The sequence below is a fragment of the Histoplasma capsulatum genome (genome assembly GCF_000150115.1).
Source record: "Histoplasma capsulatum G186AR genomic scaffold supercont2.1, whole genome shotgun sequence".
Classification (NCBI taxonomy): Eukaryota; Fungi; Ascomycota; class Eurotiomycetes; order Onygenales; family Ajellomycetaceae; genus Histoplasma; species Histoplasma capsulatum.
In genome coordinates, this window is record NW_025544801.1 from 527,568 (window position 1) to 548,540 (window position 20,973).

Here is a 20,973-nt window from a genome sequence, read left to right on the forward strand (position 1 = left end):
GGCGGGAGTAACAGAAATAGGAAACACCCGCCGTATCACTAAGAAAATACCGAAAAGTTATCCAACCAATTAATTGCCATTTCAACTTGTATAGAGACAAGTAATCCTTGATTGAATAGCAACAATGCGGTAGGATATATAGATACCGTTTCTGCCACCTCTCCTTGTTATATTTCTGGTTTTCTGGGGTTTTGTTTTTCTTTTTCCTTTTTTTCATCGATTTTTTTTCAAATTTTTTTTCCCGTGATTTGTGATTTGTTTCATCCCTCTAATGCCTGTACCCATTTACAACACCACGATGCCCATTAGATTTTGTCTCCACAAGTGCTGGTGGTGGCGGTGGTCCAAAAAACGGTTTGCCGTCCGGAGCTCGGTTTATCGCTGGTGAATTTTGATGTTCCCCATTATGCTGGTGGTGGTGGTGGTGATGGTGGTGATGATGTTCCTCATATACTCCCTCGTCACTCGAGTTTTCATCGTCCTCTTCATCTTCATATTCATCATCGTATTCACTTTCTGTTCCTTCATCATCTACCGCATCAAGCTCACCGGCAAGGGCTTGGCCTCTTCCCTGCTCTTGCATACGTCGACAGAGAGCTTCAAGGTTGTTGCTCTTTTTGCGCCATCTTTCGAGCTCTTCGTTATTTCGAGTTCGTTCTTCCGCCATCTCTAAAATGTTACGGTTCGTCTGTTCATGTTTCCGAGTTAGTGTCATGTTTTCTTTTTCCAGTCGCTTGGTCTTCTTTGCCATTTCCTCCATTTCTTTGCGGAAGGTTAAAAACAGTTCGTTGCTATTATTTAGCGTATCTTCAACCTATTTGGTTTGTTATTAAATACCACATAAGTACACCAGACAGGAAGACTCCAGGATAAGCTCACTTGTTTGAATTTTTCGACATAGATGTTGAGTTGGCTTCTTAGCTCAGCTTCAGTTTGTGAAAACGTCGAGACTTGGCTACTCAAAGCACGGCATCTGTGCGCTTCGCTTTCCGCCCCACGCCTTTGTTCTTCGTATTTGGCAGTTAAGCTTTGGATTTCCGCATCCTTACTGCGGAGGAGAGCTTTATAATGCAGTTCTCGCGCTTCAAACTTTTCCCCAATGGTCTTGATTTTCGCACGAAGACTTGAGGAATAACCGTTAGAAATGTGCACGGGAATCGATAGTGACGGAAGATTTGCTAGACTTACGCGTCGTCCAAATCGATATCGGCTTTTTCTCCACGAGCATCACCCCGTGCTGTAACGAAGTCCTGAATGTCAAAGAGTAGGGAGTCGAGTCGTGCGTTCACGACCCCACGAGCTTTCTTCTCTATCTCTTCAAGTCTTTTGTTTTCATCCTATACCCATAATTCATCCCATCAGATATGTCGTATTTTTTTTTTTTTCGGAAATGATAGGTCCCACAAACACACCTTGACTTTTTTATTCTCCTTCGTCAATTCTCGACACAGCTTTTCAAGTTTGTCCTTCATGGTAGCAGTTTTGTTCAGCTCAGATTTCCCCTTATCTTGGTCCTTCTGTAGCTGATCAGCCCTTTTCTTGCTCTTCGCATAATCTCGATCCAGCTTCTTCATATCGGCAAGTAGTTCAGTGTACTTTTTATGGACAGTCTCAAGGCGTGTCATGGGCGATTCTATATTGTTCAAGAGTTGATTTAAGTCACGAGTAGCTTTTTTAACTTCTCGTTCTATAGAGCAACACGTATATGTAAGCTATAAGTTGTTTTCCGGGATTCTGTCTACCCGAAGAGGGCGCTGTAGACGCCAGGACAAAGAAAAAATACACGATTACGGTAGAGTAGTCCTTTAGAATAACATACCAATTTCAGCCTCCTGGTCCTTTTCTCCCGCCGCATCTTGCTCGAGTTGGGATATTTTGGCTGCCAAGAGCTTTGATGTTTCGCTGGGATCCGCGGGCTTCTTTCCCTTGGCCTTCTTTGCCATGGCGGTTGGGGCCATTGCTGGGTGGGCGGATACCGAATGAGTTGACGAAACTGGGCTATCTGGGTGTCTATTTACGATGTTCGAATGGTTTGTACGGGAGGAAGCAGTGTGGGCACTAGAGTTGTTGTGACCTAGATAAATATGCGAAGCAGCTGCTGCCATAGCTAGCCCACTGCGCAATCAACCCAACGATGCCCTCGCAGTTTCCAGGGGATTAACCCGTAGAACTGCTTCTCGACCTCCAGCCCAACACAGTCAACGAATGGAAGATGTCCAAAGTCTCGTGCTCGGAACCCGAGGCAGACCCTGCGAATTTTTCAATACCAACACCAAACGTTCTCTGGAGACACAGCGCGGAACGGAGACGTATGAAAGGGACAGGAGCAAGTCGTAGCACCAACATGTGACAGGAGAAGACCTCGATATCTAGTTCCGAAATTCCCGGGCGTGAAGACGAGACCAGCGAGGAGGCTGCTTCATGCCGTTTGGAGGGATTGACGGGGCAGAGTCAAACCGGTCGAGTTCAGGCTCAAGACGTAGAGGGGAGAAGCCACACCAGCCAAACAACGCTAGTCCTAGCCGGGCCAAGGCTGTGGCTAACGGCTGGACTACGCCTCGACAAGCGACATGAAAATTATATTTCTCCGACTGTCCCAGCTTACTTTGAGGTTGCTCTTGTGCTGTTTTCTTTTCCTCAGTCATACCGCTTCTCAAGGAAAACAGAGCAGCTGTCCCTTAACCAGCCGAAAAGTTCTCATCTCAGTTTGCGCCGTAACCAGAAAACTGGTTCATAGCGTTCGACCGATTCTTGATCTGACGGAATAGCTCTCGTTGAGCTGTTATATATATATATATATATATCGACTCTGTCCGCTCATTTAATGGATGAGATATAATTGGCAAATGGTGTCTAGGAACTAAAACGTGTTTCCGGTATTTGCATTCTAGGGTAGCGTTTCTCGCCGCCAACTCTCCTCCCGTCAATATGCTTCGATCAACCAACACGCTATTGAAATATGGGTCCTTTTCGACGAGATCTCCCGCTTTTTCCTCCCTGCGCAATAACGTGAATCGTGGGTACTTACTTGGGAAGAATCGGAGACTAGCTTCTACCGTCACACAGCTAGATAGCTATCCTGCAGTGGACGAAAAACTACACGGGTTCGCCGTCCAGGAGAAGAAGCATGTTCCGGAGCTGCATTTGACTGCGGTTCTATTGAAACACGATAAAACAGAGGCAGAGTATCTCCATGTGGCCAGAGATGACAAAAATAATGTTTTTGGCATTGGGTTCAAAACCAATCCTCCCGACGCAACTGGCGTGCCTCATATCCTTGAGCATACAACTCTATGCGGCAGTGAGAAGTAAGGAAATCTCAGCCCTTCCGGTTTCGTGGGTGGGATTTATATGTTGATTCTTTTGCCTCATTTAGATACCCTGTTCGCGACCCATTTTTCAAAATGCTGCCCCGCTCTTTATCCAATTTCATGAATGCTTTCACTTCCTCTGACCATACGACCTATCCCTTTGCCACAACCAATAAGCAAGACTTCCAGAACCTCCTATCTGTCTACCTTGATGCTACATTACACCCCTTGTTGAAAGAGGAAGATTTCCGACAAGAAGGATGGCGCCTAGGACCTGAAGATCCGCGCGCATCCATGGCTCCGAAAGATGGAAATGAGAGCTCAACCTCCGGAGACGATATTGTTTTCAAGGGAGTGGTCTATAATGAGATGAAAGGGCAGATGTCGGATGCCAATTACTTATACTATATTAAGTTTAAGGAACATATATTTCCCGCCATAAATAACTCAGGCGGTGATCCGCAGTATATAACAGACCTAACCCACCGGCAATTAGTCGAATTTTCGAAAAAGAATTACCACCCAAGCAATGCGAAAATTTTCACGTACGGCGATATGCCTCTAGCTGATCATTTAAAACAAGTTGGGCGTGTCTTGGATGGTTTTGAAAGGTCAACTCCTGATAGGGAGGTCAAACGTCCACTTTCTTTGCAGGACGGGCCCCTTAGCGTCACGATTCCTGGTCCCATCGACCCATTTACCAGTGAGGACAAGCAATTCAAAACTTCAGTATCTTGGCCTGCAGGTGATTCCACTAACATCGTGGAGACTTTCTCAATGGGGATTCTTTCATCCCTGCTTCTTGACGGATATGGGTCACCTATGTACAAGACTCTGGTCGAAAGTGAAATTGGCTCCTCGTTTACACCCAACACCGGCCTGGACACCTCTGGGAGAATTCCTATCTTTTCAGTTGGTGTGAACGGAGTTGCTGAAAAGGACGTTGCCCTCGTGAAAGGAAAGGTGCAAACGGTTTTTCAGGAGTTCTCGGCTACGGGATTCAACGATGAAAAAGTAAAGGGCATACTGCATCAATTGGAACTGGCATTGAGACACAAGACTGCCAACTTCGGGATTGGAATTATGGAAAAGACGCTATCATCTTGGTTTAATGGCTCCAATCCGATGAAAGAGTTGGCTTGGAACGAAGTGATCAACGAATTCAAGGAACGCTATGAGAAAGGTGGCTACCTGGAACAACTTATGCAAAAATACTTTATGACCGATAAGTCCATGACATTTACGATGGCTGGATCACCGACTTATAACAAACAACTGGACGAAATGGAGGTAGCGCGAAGAGAGGCAAAAATGGCAGAGTTGACTGAAGCTACAGGTTCTCTTGAAAAAGCAGTTGACAAACTCAAGAGAGAGGAATTTGAGTTACTGAAAGTACAGGAGGCGGCCCAACATGCAGATTTGAGCTGCCTGCCAACCCTCCACGTGAAAGATATCTCGAGAACGAAGGAATGGAAAAACGTGAGGGAATCCAAAATAGATGAAGTCGACGTGGTTTGGAGAGAAGCTCCAACAAATGGCCTCTCCTACTTCCAGGCAATGAACTCATTTGAAAATCTGCCCGACGAGCTACGACTACTTCTACCTCTCTTTAATGACTGCATAATGCGACTCGGCACCGCCGGACGAACAATGGAACAGTGGGAAGATTTAATAAAGCTCAAGACTGGTGGTATTTCATCGTCTACTTTCATTGTATCTTCCCCAACATCCCTGGACAGATACTCTGAAGGCCTTCAATTTTCTGGTTATTCCCTCGATAAGAACTTCTCGACCATGCTTGACATGACGTCCAGTTTGGTAACCGAAACTGATTTTAACAATCCTGTGGCTCCGCGTATGATACAAGAATTACTGCGATCATCCACCAACGGTGCGATTGATTCAATTGCAGGCTCAGGTCATCGATATGCTATAAATGTTGCGACTTCCGGTCTCTCTAAAAAGTTCTGGGCAAGTGAACAATTATCAGGTCTAGCACAAGTCCAGGCTACCGCTAGGCTTCTCCATGATGCGGAAACGTCGCCTGAACGGTTGCAGGAGCTCATTCGAAAACTTCAGATGATACAATCCTTTGCGATTTCGAAATCCATCAAATTCCGGGTGCGAGTGGTCTGCGAACCGGAAAGCGCCAGTGCCAACGAAGCAACTCTTCAAAGTTGGCTTGCCTGTCTGCCCCGTAATCCTAACCCCACCTCAGCAACCGAAGGATTTACCTCTGGCCAATCTGCCTCCAAAATCCTCTATAATCTCCCGTACAAAGTATCTTATTCTGGGCTTGCCCTCCCAACAACAACTTTCACCGATCCTTCTAGCGCATCGCTCAGCGTACTCTCCCAACTCTTGACCCATAACTACCTCCACCAAGAAATCCGGGAGAAAGGAGGTGCATATGGAGCGAGCGCCAGCAGCGCCCCCATCCAAGGCTACTTCGCCTTTTCAAGCTACCGCGACCCCAACCCCATGAATTCCCTAAAAGTATTCAATAACTCCGGAACCTTTGCGCGAGACCGATCCTGGACGACGCGGGAGATAGATGAAGCGAAACTCGGCATTTTCCAGGGTCTTGACGCTCCGATGAGCATTGATGAAGAAGGTCAGCGATACTTCATGACAGGTGTAACCCAGGAGATGGACCAGCGCTGGCGCGAGCAGGTTCTTGATGTGACCGCCGAGGACGTGAATAATGCCGCTCAAAAGTTTCTCGTTGATGGATCGCGACAGGTATTCTGTCTCCTGGGAGAGAGGAAAGACGGGTCCGATTTTGATGGCTGGGATGTGAGAAAGCTTTCCATGGGCCCTGAAGAGGGTAATGCCGCCAGTTCTGAAGAACAAGGTGTGGCTACCGGTGCAGCCTAAGTATATAGAAATCCCCTTCCTACTTTTTCATTCTGGCTATGGTTGTCCTATTTTTATGTCGTGTCATATTTGAATATATCTTCAAAACTTTTCGATATAGACCGGTTGATGTGCCTTCTTATTGTCTAAAGGGGTATGAATTTCACAATCCATGTATTTTTAGATGAACGTGTATTATAATCGCATCTCCCTTGCTTGCTTTCATCCGAAGTGGGCGCTCTCAACTCCCCCCTCCCCGACAAAAATATTTGCTCTATTACTAACCTTCTTCCATCACTTTCTCCTGCATCAGGCGGGTGTGATGCTTTCACTAATACCTACACCCTGAAGGGGCTCCTAACATAAAGGGAAAAAAACGCGCTGCTTAAGAACAGAGCAAACATTCGTCTGCCAACCTTCCATCCCCATGGTCGGCAGATCACAAGTCTCTCTGACGACCACTCGCTGTCTTCACCGACAGTGAGCTAGGCCATGAGAAAAGCGCAAGAGCAATAAGAGGAGAAAAGCGCAGAGGAGTTCTGGTGGAAAGCGAAAGAAAGGAAAAGAACAGAAAAGGCCATGTATTCCAGAGGGAGAATGGCTCACGTTATCCAATCCCCTCTATTTCCCTTGCTTGCAAGGGGGTAGAGGAGGAGGTACGATGTTTTCCTGGTATGATCTTGAATCAGTCTGACTGCTTGCTTGTTCCTGATACAGGGAAGAGGGTTCTTTGCCCGCTCCGTCAGCACTCGTTTCCTGAAAACCCCCGATTCGTCGGCGGCGTTATCATGGGGGCTGTTAGTGCTTTTGGCGTGTGGTTCCGTTCTTCTCTTTTATTGACGGGCTTGTCTGTTGGTGGGGTGGTTTGAGTTGTTTCGGGATTTCGTATCTCTTTCCTTCCACCTGTGGTGGGGTGTAAAGGGACCACTTTGGTTATGTGGGCTATGGTTTTTCCCCCTGGATGAGGAGTTCTTGATTTTTCTTATTATTTTGTTTTTCCTGGAGTTCTTCTTTGTTCCTTCTGTTAGCCTTTTGTCTCCATCTCATTTCAGAACTGCTCTTTTCCTCAAGGTCAATGGAGAGCGGACTAGGGATGCGAGAATATTTACTTTTCTAGCCATTTTTCGGACGGTCGACTTCACAAGTCGCCCTAAAGCTTACCATCTCTAGTTTCTGATACTGAATGAAGTCATAACCCGTTTAACTCACATTCGATTTGGCGCTAACATAGATAGAAACAGGCGCTCTGTCAAAGATGCTGAGGCAAAACTTCCTGTTCTCTCTACAAATTGCTTTGAGCCGATTCCAGAGCAAAAGTAAGTGTTGCAGTTTGACACGTCCAAACATCAATTAAATAGTCATCATGTCTTCACAGCAACGCCTCGAAGACGAACATATCCCAGCCATTTACTCCCATCCTCTTCCCGCGTGATAACAGTTTCCAATACCTGAGAGACTTCCTCAACCGCAGCCTCTCTGCGGTCCGCATCCACAATGTCTAGAATCTCGGATCCCATTAACCGCACCCACCCGGCAAGACCACCATTTGCGTCAGCGGTAAGTCTGGTGGGCCGATATTCGACTTCCAGCTTCTCGACGCGAAAGCCAATCTTCTCCAATTTCGCTCTCATCCAAGCCTCAGATGGGAAGAACCACGGGTCCACGGCGCGTGCTTGCTGAATTGTTGCTCCCTGATGTATCACCGCGGCAAGCAGCGCGCTGTGGACCTCGGGGACGTTTCCATGGCCTCCCATTTCGAATACAAAGGTCCCATTTGGCTTAAGGCACCGATGTATTGCTTCCAGCACGCCAAGCCTTGTGGATGCGTCTTTCAGTATCCAGTGCAGCGCAGCATTGGAAACCCTGTTGACTTTTCCCCTCAGTTCTAAGCTCCTTTTGTTGACAAGCCATCGGCTACGAGTATTCAAATAACCAAAGGAAGGAAGGAAGGAAGGAAAAAAGAACCTCACACTTTATCCCATGCCCCATTAAGAATATCCTGTTCCCGATCTAGATACCTGCAATCCACAACTCGAAAGTCGGCTTTGGGAATGCCGTAATGCTGTTTGGCAGAGCTAATCATCGAAGGGGAGGCGTCTACACCCAGCACCGATTTTATGTGTGGAATGAAACTGCTGGTGAATTTCCCATCCCCACACCCGACATCCAACACCCGGTCCGTTGGTTGGGGATTGAGATATTGCAACACTTTGTGCGCCAGCTTTGGAACAAAAGCAGCCGATTCTTGATATGCCTGACTGGAGGGTTAGACATTGATTTTCTGATCCCAATCTCTATAGGTGAGTATCGAGGAAATGTATGTACAGTACATACCTCTGCAGACCAGTAATCCTTGCGCTGGTCTGAAACCTGTGTCTGTGTCATGTTTTTAATTGCCCTTTTCTTCAATGGTTACTAGTAACTTCCGCTCGACGTGGCGATTCACGAAATATATTCCACGTAGGAGGCCAGAAGTATTAATACTGATATTGATAACTTTAGATTTCGGACTTCTCCTGTTGACTGTCTGGGGACCAAAATTCAAAGGTTTTTTTTGTTGGAGGCCTATCGATTTCAAATAAGAAAAAAACAACCCAGCATCTTCACTGTGGAGAACATATGAACATTTGATCAAAACACTGCTCCTTAAACCCACAGCCTAATATAATACACTCAGCAGCGCATTAGAATCATATCGATGTGTGTGTCAATGTGGGTGTATTTTAGATGGTGTGAGCCTGTTGTGAGCCTACATAATAACCCCGCAGCCGATATCGGGTAGGGCCTCTTGGCCAATCCCTTGATCGTGTGGCATGTTAGACTAACTCTGAAGAGAACCAAGGATCTCGTTAGGAATAAAATCTTGGATCATAGACAATTTGATTCCTGTGCCGAGGCTAGGCTCCGCTAGGAAGGATGAAGGACAAGGCATATCGCTCATATTGGTGTCCTGTTGTGTTCAGGAAAGTCAGTATCACAAGTATCCTCGTGCACTACAACTCTATGTTGCCGGAAAGCCATTCGCATACCCACCCACAACCATGCTTAACCTCCCATGAAACTGCTGGACGGGAATGCACGGACGCCGCAAGATAACATCAGTGGACCCTGATCGGATCCAATCCGTCGACAAGGAACACAATGGCTCTCTCAAGTGTTTATGATCAATTCAAATTAAAGAAAATTCATTACGATCAGCAAGAGATGCGGCTAAGCTAATAAGATCTAGTAACTCTACATCATAGAACAATGAAGAGCTTTCCCCAGGCCATTGCGATTGATCTGAGGCAGGCGGTTGTTTCTTGTGTAGCCATACTAGTATTGACTTCAGTTCGGAATTCGCTGTCACAAATACCGATTCCAGGCTTGCACAATCTGTCCAGCGTTGGTAGGAGTGAGATTGCTTGGAGCAATTTTACCCCTGACAGTGCTAGTATTGTAACTCCGTTTTCGATAACTAGTTATACCTTATCGGAGGTAACATCTCACATATCGGAGATTGCATATCACCTCTTGATTCTTGAAACCTGACCGCTGCTCTCTCGCTTTGCCTCGCTTGTATAATCGAGCATTCCCTTCCTTATAAATACTGCCTTTTTATCATGTAACTATCAGAATTATCATAGTCAATTCAATATTCTTTTGATGTTCAGAATTTGGGTCAGTATTCGGACATTCCATCGTTCCGACAGTTATGAGGAATAATTTTGATGAAGGAATGGGAGTGGGGGACAAGGCAAAATTTGGATATAATATCCAGGCCTGGTCCGGCGGATGCCACGTGACCACCCCTATTTAACCAGTGCTACTACCCCGCCAGATTGTTACAATGAACCAACCTTCCACCTCCATCAGGTTATGGGCCCTTTGGTGCTTCAGCGCCATCAAATGCTTAAAATTTTTAACCTGGTGGTTGGTTCCGTGTTCCCTACGATAGTGGGTAAGCGGTTTTGGAGCAGAATTACCAGATCAAGTGCCTTGAAAAGGCCTTCAGTTGTCTCCTCAATCAAGTTATTTTTGCAATCATGATGTGGATGCCTCTAGTAGGCATGCTGTCTCTCATATTGCATCACCCTCTTTACCGCGTCTTCTATCCTAGTTGAAGGCGCGTTTATCTCACATCTTAACGGAAGCCATCCATCGAACGATCGATCCTCTCTCTTTTCAATATTATCATCCTATCAACTGCCAAGAACCTACCCTACCCTATATTTATGAGGTTTACCACAAATTCTTCGAAAGGGTCGACTAAGACTACCTGCCATAAGCCGAGCCAGAGCAAAAGGCCAGCGCCAGATCTTGTGAGATGGGGAAGGAACAATCGTGTTCCATGTTTTTAGGCTTTAAAAGCAGGATATTGTGGAATGTTTTCAGGGAGGATAGGGGCAAGAAGATAGATGAAGATGATGATAGTTGAAGTTGAAAGGTGTATAGAATCTCAAGAAGAATGCCGACGTTTTACGACTCCTACACGCCCTATATGGCCTAAGAAGATCACCTCTCCTTTGGCTTAAGAGCTATCTGCTACTCTCAAGAGGTTAGGCTGTGTTCCGGTCTCTGAAGATAAATGCCTGTTCACCAACGGCCGGATAATCCTCTTCTATGTTGATGATACAGTTGTATTTCATCCACATGATGTGGAAGAAAAGGATCAACTGATCACAGATGCCAAGAATATGTACGAGTTTCGACAGATGGGAAACCTGGAATGATTCCTTAATATGAGGATTACTAGGGACCGAAGCTCCAAGAAGTTGTGGTTCTGTCAAGATGCCTATATGCATCTATGGAAGAGCTACAAATTAGTGACCGCGAATCCCCTCAATCTCTGGCAGGGTGAAGTGTCATCGAGTCCATTTCACCGGTAACCAGTGATGAGGCAAAGTTGTTGCCCTTGGTTAAAGATGAGCAGATCGTGAACACAGCTCTCATTCTACTTTTGCGAGGATTATGTGTGCGGATGCCTGGTCTCATGAATGCAAGATGATCTCTTGAGCGGAAAGCATTTCGCATTAGACAACACAAATCTCTCGACAAGGAATGCCTTTATGAGGCACGAACGGACGACCACCTCGCATTCTTTACTGAAAATACGCCACGATCATTAGCCATCCTGGAAGTTAAATCTCAGGTTAGAGAAGATGCAGAACCATGGATGCAAGAAAGTGCGCAGATGGCTGCTTGGATATACGATGAACCAAAAGTGATAACAACTTCCACCACTGAGGCTGGGCTTCTAGCTATATCACAAGTAGGCAAGGAGTCCATTTGGTCGATCATCTAGGATTTGATCCAGGGTATAAGATCTCTATCATGTGCGATAACCGACAAACGATTGGTATCCTTAATAAGGAAGATTCTTCAATCACCACCAAGCTACGCCATGTTGATATCTACAGCAATTGGTTGCGAGAACGGATACAATCCGGTGATATATCAGTGCAATGGACACCTACAGCTAGCATGCCAGTGGACGGATTAACCAAGTCACTATGACATCAGAAGCAAAAAGAATTCATCAAACAGATGGGATTAGTTGATATAACTAATCGCGTCAATAAAATCGCAAAATAAGGTATAAAGACACAATGTGCTTGGACGCGAGGAATCCACCATGTTCTCTATGCTTTCCTATTCTGGTAATCTAATCCAGCTTCATTCCTTGCGCTATTCTGCTGAAAGGGGTATGTATGTATGTATGTATTTGTTTAGCGCCCCAGAGGGGTGCATGCAACGCCTGCGCCCCCCAAGCCTTCGGGCATGGGGATGTGCTACGCTGAAGAGATCTCTATATACACAGTAAGGGAGAGAACAGAATCCAGATAGCAACTCTTGAAAAGACTCTATCCCCAGGACTGTACATCCACTTCTGGCCGAGAAGGGGGTATGTCAGAGACACTATCTCATATATTAGAGATTTTATACCACCTCTTGATTCTTGCAACCTGAGCACTGCCTCTCGTATAACCGAGCATTCCCTTGTAAATACTGCCTTTTTATCATGTAATTATCAGAGTTAACTATCATACGGAGGATCCTCTCAAAAGTTTTGATTAGCGCAAAGAATTTAAGTTGTAATATTGTCACCACTCTCAAAGACCTTCATTCCCAAGCAACCTTGAGATTTAGGCTATATTTAGTTAAGTTGTAGTGGTTTATTTCGGTGCCACAGGCGTTAACCCCCCTTATAACCCAGCTGTAACTCTTGGAAATCCTTAATGCCGGTTACAATATTACAACTTGAATTCTCAGTGCCAATCAAGACTTTTGAGAGGATCCTTCGTAGTCTCAGTACTTAGGACAATATTAGGACATTCCGATACTGGCACTCTTTAGCTACACAAATATCCGGCTTGATTCTTCATGATATCAAACGTCACCAAAGAGCCCTCCCCTATCTTTCTATCTTTCGGAACCATGATGCTGGAAGCTTTAAAAGCCAGCATGAACTACGTTCAAAACCTCAGCTTTGGGGGCCTTATCATGCGGGCTCTGGAATGCAGCCCCTCAAACGACAGACAGTCCGGTTCCGAAGATGCGCCCTTGGAGGGGGAACACAATATGAGAAAGCATGCTCTCACCCACCTGGTAAATCACGAAATCTTGACGACAAAAGCCCATCAAATGCACTTTGATTCAGCTCCGCCCACAAAATAACTGCCGCTTAATACATAATGAAGGCGCCTAGATTCCCTCGAATTCCGGGTTTTCCTCCCGGCAAATCGTAACCTTAGCCGATAGCCGGTCTTGGCCTATGGTATGCCTGTTTCTCCGCGCCGAGCCGACATGCAAACATCATTAAAATGTAGACTGAGAACTCGAGACGTTGTCGACTTCTTACAGATCCTGGGCGATACTAGGACTGAAGATTCATGGAGAGAGATACTGGTAGTAGTAACTTACAGCGCTAAGATGGATTGGCTGCAAAAGTCCCGTCGTGAGTCAATGAACTATTGGATCCGCCCGCCGGTTCACGCAGCGTTCCACCCAATAGCAAGGATACAACCACACCATCGGAATGTAAAGCAACAGCAGTATTGAGAATCTGGGGAATTCTTCTCCTCTTCTGGTCAGTGGTAGGTTTGGTGGATCGAATCAAGTGCTGCCGTACTTTGGCGGGGGAAAAGGAAGAACCATGGATTTGCAAAGAGCGTTTCTCTTGTCAGCGGCGAAAAAAAAAAATAGTTCAGGTCCGGCGTTTTCTCCGGGTCCATCGTCGCTCCCAAGCATCAACAAGCAAAAACGTCAAATTCGGTCAACTCGCTGGCAGCATAGAAGTGGGCGAAATATATACACAAAAGGTCGAAAGTTTTGTTATACGAAAATAATTAAATATACTATCCTGCACGACAGCTTCTCAGGTCTCATCGCGCTCCCCTTGCCCAGTAAGTCAATTATTGCCATTGGGGGCGGCTGTCCCCTTGCTGCATGCTTTCAGAAGAAGAGACATAATGTGTCCCCGTCATGGCCAGTCTGCAGTCTACTTCTCCCAATAACAATACGACCAGCAGCAAGGACAGTAATAATACTCCTGATATCCATCCCAACTATACCCTCCACAGCTCCACCTCTGCACCCCTAGCGACAGCAAGGGAGGACGAAGCTACCCCCTCCCGTTCCCGTCCAACGTCCACCGTCAACCACCCCAGAACTCCCAGCCGTGACGTCGTGAAGTCAAAGGAAGCCTCCGACCAGCGCCAGCGCGGCATAAGCACCTCATCGAAGACGGCAGCGGCGGCAACCGCTGCTGCAGCGATTGCAATTGGCAATAATGATAACGAGAGCTATGAAGATGTAACGGAACTCATCGACCTCGCCCCGCTCCCGGCATCAGATCACAGCGACGGTCATGATCGTGACACCGCCCGCCATTGCAATAACAATAATAATATTGATATTGATAACGATAATGGCAACGGTAGTAACCACAGCAGGCCATCTTCGGCATCATCGATCTCTTCAGGCTCCGTGCGCCTGGTTGTCCAACGTACACGAAGCACACAGCGGTCGGGCACATCCGGTGACAGCGTGGAAAATAGGGGGAGCAACACGGGCATCCTGGGGGGAGTGAAGAGATTCTGGTTTCGGCATGTTTCGATGACGGTGCCACGGAGACAGAACAGGGATCATTTTGGTGAGTTTTTTGCTCTTTTTTTTGTTTCTGTTTTGGGGAACCTTTTGTGAGTGTGAGTGAGTGAGTGATTTTTTATCTTAATATTTTTATATTATATGTCTCAATGGGGGTGGGGGGTCAGTTATATGTTTCTCTCTGCGTCCACTCTGCCTAAGAGGGTGCATTGCGATTGGAGGCTGGTCAGCTTTGGTGATCCCCAAAAATGAGCCGGCCAGCTCTAGTAGCAAGCACGCCATCCATCAGAGCATAAAAAGCAAAGAACTCCATTTCATCCCTGCCCCTTGGACCATGCCCAAAAGTTTGGTTTTCATGAGCTTTATGTTTTGGCTTCTGGAGAAGGTATCTTCTTAAGCTATCTCCAGATGAGCTTGGGGTCTGTCCACTCCATCCCACTTACGGTCCTTTAACACATCTTGTAACAATTACAATATCCCACCCGCAAGCCATAACCCAATATACACACACATATATATAATTGAAAATACCTAATGAAACGCCCCGCCTACAAAATTTTCTAACCAACTGACTAAAATACCAAAACACGAATAACAGCCCTCGAAAGGACTTTCCTAGCCTACATCCGCACATCCCTCGCCTTCGCCTTCCAAGGCGCCCTCATAGCCCAGTTATTCAGCCTGCAGAACACGCACGATCAAGGCGATACGCCGTTCGGGTTCCACGCCGTCGGCAAGCCGCTGGCCTGTGGGTGTCACGCCTGTGCGATAGCGGTTGCCGCTGTGGGCTCGTACCGCTTCTGGAGGCAGCAGAACGCCCTGGCGCGAGGCAAGGTGCATGCCGGCGGTTGGGAATTGGGCGTTTCTGGTGCTTGTGCGGCTGGGGTGCGTATTTCCTTTCTCTTCTTTTCTTTTCTTTTCAACCCCACTTCCTCTTTTTTGGGCTGTCACGGCGGGAGGTTTTATGCAGCCGTTGTGCAAGGGCAGTTATCGTTCTACAATATATGGCTCAGCACGATGAAGACCCGGAATAGGCGAAACGAGACGCATTTTTTCCTCTTCCCTGCTTTCTTTCTTTCTTTCTTTCTTTCTTTCTTTCTTTTTCCACGAACTGTTATGTCCCCAACAGCTGCTGACACACAAACCCCTAATTTTTATATACAGATAATCGCGGCGGCATTTGTGCTAGTGGTATTGATAACTGCCAGAAAATAAAACCAATAGAAGGCCATAAAATAACCAATGTCTCGGTGATCGCCTTGAAGATCTTGTTGCCATTATCTCGTTATTTCCACCTGACTGCTTCTGGTGCCATGCCAGCCTAAGCAGACCCTCATCGGGCGTACAGTTGAACGGGGTTCAAATTTTTAGACTGGTAAAAACTTTCAGTGTGGTTCAAACTCACCATCATCACAGAATTCAAAGTTGGAAAGTGCTCATTTGATACGTACAATTTTTGTGTCTTGGTTAAACCCGCACTCCAGTATTCTTTCCTCTCTTAACTGTGTGCTTCTAGGGGGGTGTTCTCTATGTTTCTCAAATTCTTGACTCTCTACGGATAACTAATACTCTAATCTAATCTAATATCTAATCCTCTACTTAATTTTCTAATCCACCTCCCTTTTCTGATTCCTAACCCCCAGCTGATTCTATCTTAAAATTCTTCGCGTGAGATGCTACTCACTTTTGACAGCGTCCTCCGTACTCTGTATATACACATGCAGAGCTCCCCAAGATCAATTTGATTGGTTTCAGCTCTGAGTACGACAAAAGGATGCTGCTATCCTTAAAAATTGCCAATGCAGAACCAGGTTAACTGGTTCAATCCGCTCATTTGTGTTTCTGAGATATATCCTTGTAAGTCAAAGCAATTGTTTTGGATTACAGTCATTAATTAGCCTGGCATCTGAATCTTCTCTCCCTCCCTCCCTCCCTCCCCCTCTTTTTTTTCTTCTTCTATGATTACATAGAAGAATCATCATTTCTGTCATCGCGCAACCAACTGTGGGGGGCGACTCTTAAAAGATCCATCATTCCCGGACCAAGATCTCCATGGCATATATATATATAAACTTTTCCATATTGGTTGGAGTTTAGGATGGTAAAATCTTCTAAACCGCCACCATATCTAGCGGCCGCAGCACTGCTTAAATCGGGGTGGTCACGTGGCTTTCTAGCGAGCAATAGGGATGCCAACATGTTTCCCAGGTGATAGTCCCCTAACTAACCCTATATATATATATAATCCTAACCTAATCCTGATCAACCCCTAACCCCTAAATCCTCGTCCCTAATCTTTCTACCCTATTCACCTGTTTTCATCTGCTATCAACCCAGGGAGTTTTGAACATATTGAGAAAGATACCACTTAAACAATGGAGAATTGCAATGCTTTTCAGCCTTCACCACTTATTGTTCAAGTGGGAATTCAATCCCATCGAAGAGCGTCTCCCAGCCTTCCCATTGGTGACACATCCGGTGAATACTTCTCCCACCTTCTGGGAAAAATGCTGCTCTTTCCCAGTCAATCACACCCGCTACGGCATCCAAGTTCGGATGCAGCACAATGTTTGAAAGGTCCCAATCCAGATGCGATAACACCGGCTTGCTGAGTGGGTTGATCTGGTGAATAAATGGCACATGCTCGTCCTCGTATGCTCTGAGAAAAGCCTTCGTAGACTCGAAAGGTCCGCGGTGAGGAAGTTGAAGGTGGATGATCTCGCCTGAAACGCTCAGCGACCGAACCCCTGCAGAGGGGTTGGGAACCTTTGCCAGCTCCTTGATATAACTCTGCACTTGAAGCTTAATCGCCTCTCGTTGACGGGGGGAAACTTTATCCCATGTTGGACTCTCATTCACTGTAATGCCAGGGATCCTTTCAAAGACATTGAATCTATATATAAAAGATGAAATTTGTTATCAGCTGCCGTGACTTGGATTGGAATACTGCCCTACTTACCCATCGCCTTGATGTATGAGTTTTGGCACCGGTATGTTCGTGTATTGGCGAACGAGCTCTAGAGTGCGCACCTCGTTTTCGTCCCGTAAGGAGATAGTGGAGAACTCAGGCTCGTAGCCATCATAGCCCAACTCGCCAGGGATAAGTCTCTTTTTCACGACGTGTTCGTGTAGTAGATATATGTACCTATCAAACGGGGGAAACGGCATATGCTCGTTTCGGCATCTCTTAAGCCATTCTTTATCTGTAGAGGAAGACATTGCGAAGGTCAAGGCTAGCAGGAGGTTTGAGATGAGAAACAAATATAACAGGGAGCAAAGAGTTGTTTGTTGATTCAAGAATAACTGGTCGATTTCTTTGAGCGTCCAGTTGAACGAAGTTCAAAAAAGCTGGATGGGGTTCAGATTTTTTGGCTGGAAAAAATTTCAAGTGTGATTCAAACTCCCATCCCCGGTGGAGGTCAGAGTTCTTTGTCGTTCAAAATTTCTTAGTCAAAAATCTAAACCCCAACCCGTATCCAACTGCAACCTGCCGGATTTGGTTGTTTGTTTGTTTGAATGTCAAGACAATAGAACAAATTATCATGTTGTCAAGGATTCCACCGCGCTCCCTACGGGGTATCTGCAGATGTGCATAACCAAACCGGATTCAAGTAACCTCTCATTGGATACAAGAAAGCGAATGTCAAGCCTCATGATAACCCTACGGATTGAATAGAGGCCTTGTTAAAGTACACAGGAATTGAGGGCACTGCTGCCTACTGCGTAGAACCAAAATGGCTGTTTTCTACAGCTAGCAACATCATGTCTCATCGGCTCCGTGCTGTAATTTCTATTCTCTCAGAATTGGCTACCACCCCTTCCAGGAACTTCAGGCCGCGTTCGCCGTGGAAGAGTTGACAGACTCACATATTTAAAGCTCGAATGACTCTCCTGTTTTTGGCAGGACAGTCTTCACCCCTTCAAGCCTCCTCATACATGAAGTTAAAATCGCTTTTCTTGAATTATCTTCTTTGATTTCTATCGACCTCTTCACGGACAATGGTCTGGAGATGCCTGAAGTGTGGAAAGTGGAATGAGTTGTTGAGGGGGGTTCCCTGCGTTCGGTGCGTGCAGGCCATCCATATTGCATCGTTTCCCCCCTTTTTGGAGCATGTAGATGAAGGAAATCTTTAATAATGGATAATTCTGGGGCGGCGGTATATGTAAATCAATATGAATGACCAAATAATATGAGATGAAATATATGCTGATTTTTATTTCTCTTTTGGTTGCTGTGGGATGGGACGCAAGCAGAGGATGAAGTAAAGACAAAGATTAGATAGAGTAGGTTAAGGTGAGAGGGCGTTCCCACTTCTCTCCCGCCCTGTCAGATAGGGAGGATAATGATGGGGGAACAAAAAGGCGTGAACATCTATGAATTGGCCTAGATAACAGTCAAAAATGAGAGGGAATTCCACCAATATAACGCCATTCTTATGCAAATAATATGATCTAGTGGCGCTGAATAACAGGATGGACCGAGAATAGCAAGTAGAGATGAGAGGTAGATCGCGTATGTTCGTCGATTATGCGTAACGGGGAAACTGTAAGGAAAAAGAAAACGCGGATTCAACCATGTAGAGGACTGGCGACAGGCGCATTCTCCATCGCAGGTTGTGGGTGTGCAGCAGCCATGTTCATATCCATCAAGACGGCAGTTGCATCAGGCCCAAGATTCACATTCCCGTCGCCCACCGTGGACGTACCGGCCGTCTTCTTACCGGCCTTATCCCTTCCCATTCTACCACCAGGAACAGGATACGCATTGCAATCACCAGCACTGATGCCCGCAGCCTTGGCAGTCTCATTCGTCAACATGGCCCTTTGGACCGCGGGACTTTTGATCTTCTTATATTTCTTATCTGTGTTCTGCTTCTTCTTGTCACTCACCGAGTCATAGTCATCCTGCACAGAAGCAGCATCAGCAGCAGGCGTCCGCCCGATAATCTCATCCACCTCTCTCGCCCGGGCAATCAAGTCCTCAAACCCCAGCACCCGACAGCAGTCCTGATACGACTTGGACTGCTTCGCGGCATTGAACGCCCGCTCCTTGCCCGGAATAAGCATGTTGAGCAGATACTTTGTATTGCCCCATTTGTTCTCGCACTGCAGGCAGAGATCCATATAATCGCGCACGATTGCGCGCCAGGGGAGGAGGCTGCCGTCGGCCGCGCTACGGAAGCAGGACGAGTTTGCCTCTGCGCAAGTGGCGATCATGGCACCGTCGACGCCGTACTCGGCCATCAGCGCCAGGCCGTGGTCGCGCGACTCGACGTCGCCGTTCACCAGGATGGCGACGCCGGCGGCGCGGCAGATGGAGGCGATCATGGGCAGTTGGTCGCGGATGGCGCGCTCGCGCGGGCGCATCGGGGTCGTGCGGCAGTGCACGGTCAGGCCTGTGATGCCTGTGGCGCAGAGGCGGGTGACGAGGTCACGGGTCCGTTCTGGGTCGGCGAGGAGGCGGATTTTCACGGATATGCCGATCTGATAGGGGGTGCCCACTTGCTGCACCAGGGCTGTGAGGATGGAGACGAGGCGATCGGGGGTCTGGAGGAGGGCAGCCCCCATGCCGCCGGTGGTGCTGAATGGTTTAGGGCAGCCGGCGTTCACATCTATGCCGGCGACGTCTGCCGCGATGATTTTGGCGGCCTGGACGGCTAGGTCGGGGGAGGCGGTGCCGATTTGGAAGACCAGCTTCCCGCTTTCTCGACGCGGGTCGAGGCGGTAGATTATGGATTCTTTCGCGGCTTGGTTGTTTTCGCGCCCACCGTTGGAGGGCAGGCGGGTAAACTCGACCATGGAGTTGCGCGGGTTTATGCGGCGGGTGCAGCCGATTAGGGCTCTGTCGATTGTTTCGGGGCCCCAGACGAGGTCCGCGCCGTATTTCAGGGCCAGGAGACGGGAAGGTAGTTCCCCTGAGCGGACCATGGGAGCGAGTACTATTTTACCGCGATAGTCCACACCATTTTTAGGGATGGGGACTCGGGGTGTGAGGGAGGACGCGATGGTGGGAGGGGAGGGGGAGAGTGGTAGTGGCGTTTTAGTGATTGAGCCCATGACTAGTAGAAGGAATCTTTTGAGCATGGCATCGCTAGAAGATGTGGATGAGAGGGTATGTCGGGGTGCGAGCAAGGCCGGTTCTACAGCATCATGCGTGGTTGGCGTTTGTGGGATATTAGACGTCGTTGGTGATTCATCTGGAGTGGCCGAAAAAGGCAAATTTCTATACATATCACGTGGAGATAACGATAACAAACTTCCACGGGCACTCTCCACCGCACGTGATTACCCTTATATCTTCCACACATCTTCTTTTCCTTCCTTTTCTTCCTTAGCGATTAGCTACTATATTATTGTTATATTCTTACTATTCTTATGTTACTACGCGCTACATTACTATCTTCTCCTATTCACTCTTCACACTGTCATCACCCCTCACACACTCACAGCAATCTTATATTGATTAAAGAATGCTTTGAAATTTGAAAATGTCTCACTGAGTATTCTGCATGACTCTGAATCATCAGAAACAACTTTTATAATTCATTATTATAATGTTGAAAAGTTGCTATTCAAGCTATTGACATCAGAGGCTGCTGAAATATGCAATGTTATTTTGACAATTAAAATGAGATACCTTGCAGAAAATGCAAATATCTTATATATTAGAAAGTTCAGTGGAAATCAGTGGATCAATCTGATCCAGTGACATCAAACC

General features: G+C 46.8%; 8 protein-coding genes across 8 annotated transcripts; 2 read left to right on the top strand and 6 right to left on the bottom strand.

The window, feature by feature from the left end:
• Positions 1-214: 214 nt before the first annotated feature.
• Positions 215-2,421, bottom strand: HCBG_00133 (uncharacterized protein; the record flags this gene model as incomplete). Its single annotated transcript, XM_045427183.1, has 5 exons — positions 215-814; positions 880-1,123; positions 1,189-1,337; positions 1,413-1,687; positions 1,820-2,421. 5 exons carry the CDS (start codon positions 1,956-1,958, stop codon positions 269-271), a joined length of 1,353 nt encoding a protein of 450 aa, XP_045291158.1.
• Positions 2,422-2,928: 507 nt separating this feature from the next.
• On the top strand, positions 2,929-6,188 carry HCBG_00134 (metallopeptidase; the record flags this gene model as incomplete). The annotated part of the gene is made up of 2 exons (XM_045427184.1): positions 2,929-3,308; positions 3,377-6,188. The coding sequence occupies 2 exons, from the start codon at positions 2,929-2,931 to the stop codon at positions 6,186-6,188; spliced, it is 3,192 nt and encodes a 1,063-aa protein (XP_045291159.1).
• A 1,340-nt stretch (positions 6,189-7,528) lies between these two features.
• Positions 7,529-8,552, bottom strand: HCBG_00135 (S-adenosylmethionine (SAM)-dependent methyltransferase; the record flags this gene model as incomplete). Its single annotated transcript, XM_045427185.1, has 3 exons — positions 7,529-8,030; positions 8,138-8,421; positions 8,502-8,552. 3 exons carry the CDS (start codon positions 8,550-8,552, stop codon positions 7,529-7,531), a joined length of 837 nt encoding a protein of 278 aa, XP_045291160.1.
• A 261-nt stretch (positions 8,553-8,813) lies between these two features.
• Positions 8,814-10,304, bottom strand: HCBG_00136 (uncharacterized protein; the record flags this gene model as incomplete). The annotated part of the gene is made up of 6 exons (XM_045427186.1): positions 8,814-8,826; positions 8,921-8,966; positions 8,994-9,117; positions 9,484-9,542; positions 10,007-10,095; positions 10,288-10,304. The coding sequence occupies 6 exons, from the start codon at positions 10,302-10,304 to the stop codon at positions 8,814-8,816; spliced, it is 348 nt and encodes a 115-aa protein (XP_045291161.1).
• A 401-nt stretch (positions 10,305-10,705) lies between these two features.
• Positions 10,706-11,141, bottom strand: HCBG_00137 (uncharacterized protein; the record flags this gene model as incomplete). The annotated part of the gene is made up of 2 exons (XM_045427187.1): positions 10,706-10,941; positions 11,030-11,141. 2 exons carry the CDS (start codon positions 11,139-11,141, stop codon positions 10,706-10,708), a joined length of 348 nt encoding a protein of 115 aa, XP_045291162.1.
• Positions 11,142-13,631: 2,490 nt separating this feature from the next.
• HCBG_00138 (uncharacterized protein) lies at positions 13,632-15,470 on the top strand (the record flags this gene model as incomplete). The annotated part of the gene is made up of 4 exons (XM_045427188.1): positions 13,632-14,301; positions 14,486-14,599; positions 14,854-15,140; positions 15,420-15,470. 4 exons carry the CDS (start codon positions 13,632-13,634, stop codon positions 15,468-15,470), a joined length of 1,122 nt encoding a protein of 373 aa, XP_045291163.1.
• A 1,194-nt stretch (positions 15,471-16,664) lies between these two features.
• HCBG_00139 (uncharacterized protein) lies at positions 16,665-17,474 on the bottom strand (the record flags this gene model as incomplete). The annotated part of the gene is made up of 2 exons (XM_045427189.1): positions 16,665-17,148; positions 17,215-17,474. The coding sequence occupies 2 exons, from the start codon at positions 17,472-17,474 to the stop codon at positions 16,665-16,667; spliced, it is 744 nt and encodes a 247-aa protein (XP_045291164.1).
• Positions 17,475-18,370: 896 nt separating this feature from the next.
• On the bottom strand, positions 18,371-20,429 carry HCBG_00140 (tRNA-dihydrouridine synthase; the record flags this gene model as incomplete). Its single annotated transcript, XM_045427190.1, has 1 exon — positions 18,371-20,429. The coding sequence occupies one exon, from the start codon at positions 20,310-20,312 to the stop codon at positions 18,825-18,827; it is 1,488 nt and encodes a 495-aa protein (XP_045291165.1).
• Positions 20,430-20,973: the final 544 nt, after the last annotated feature.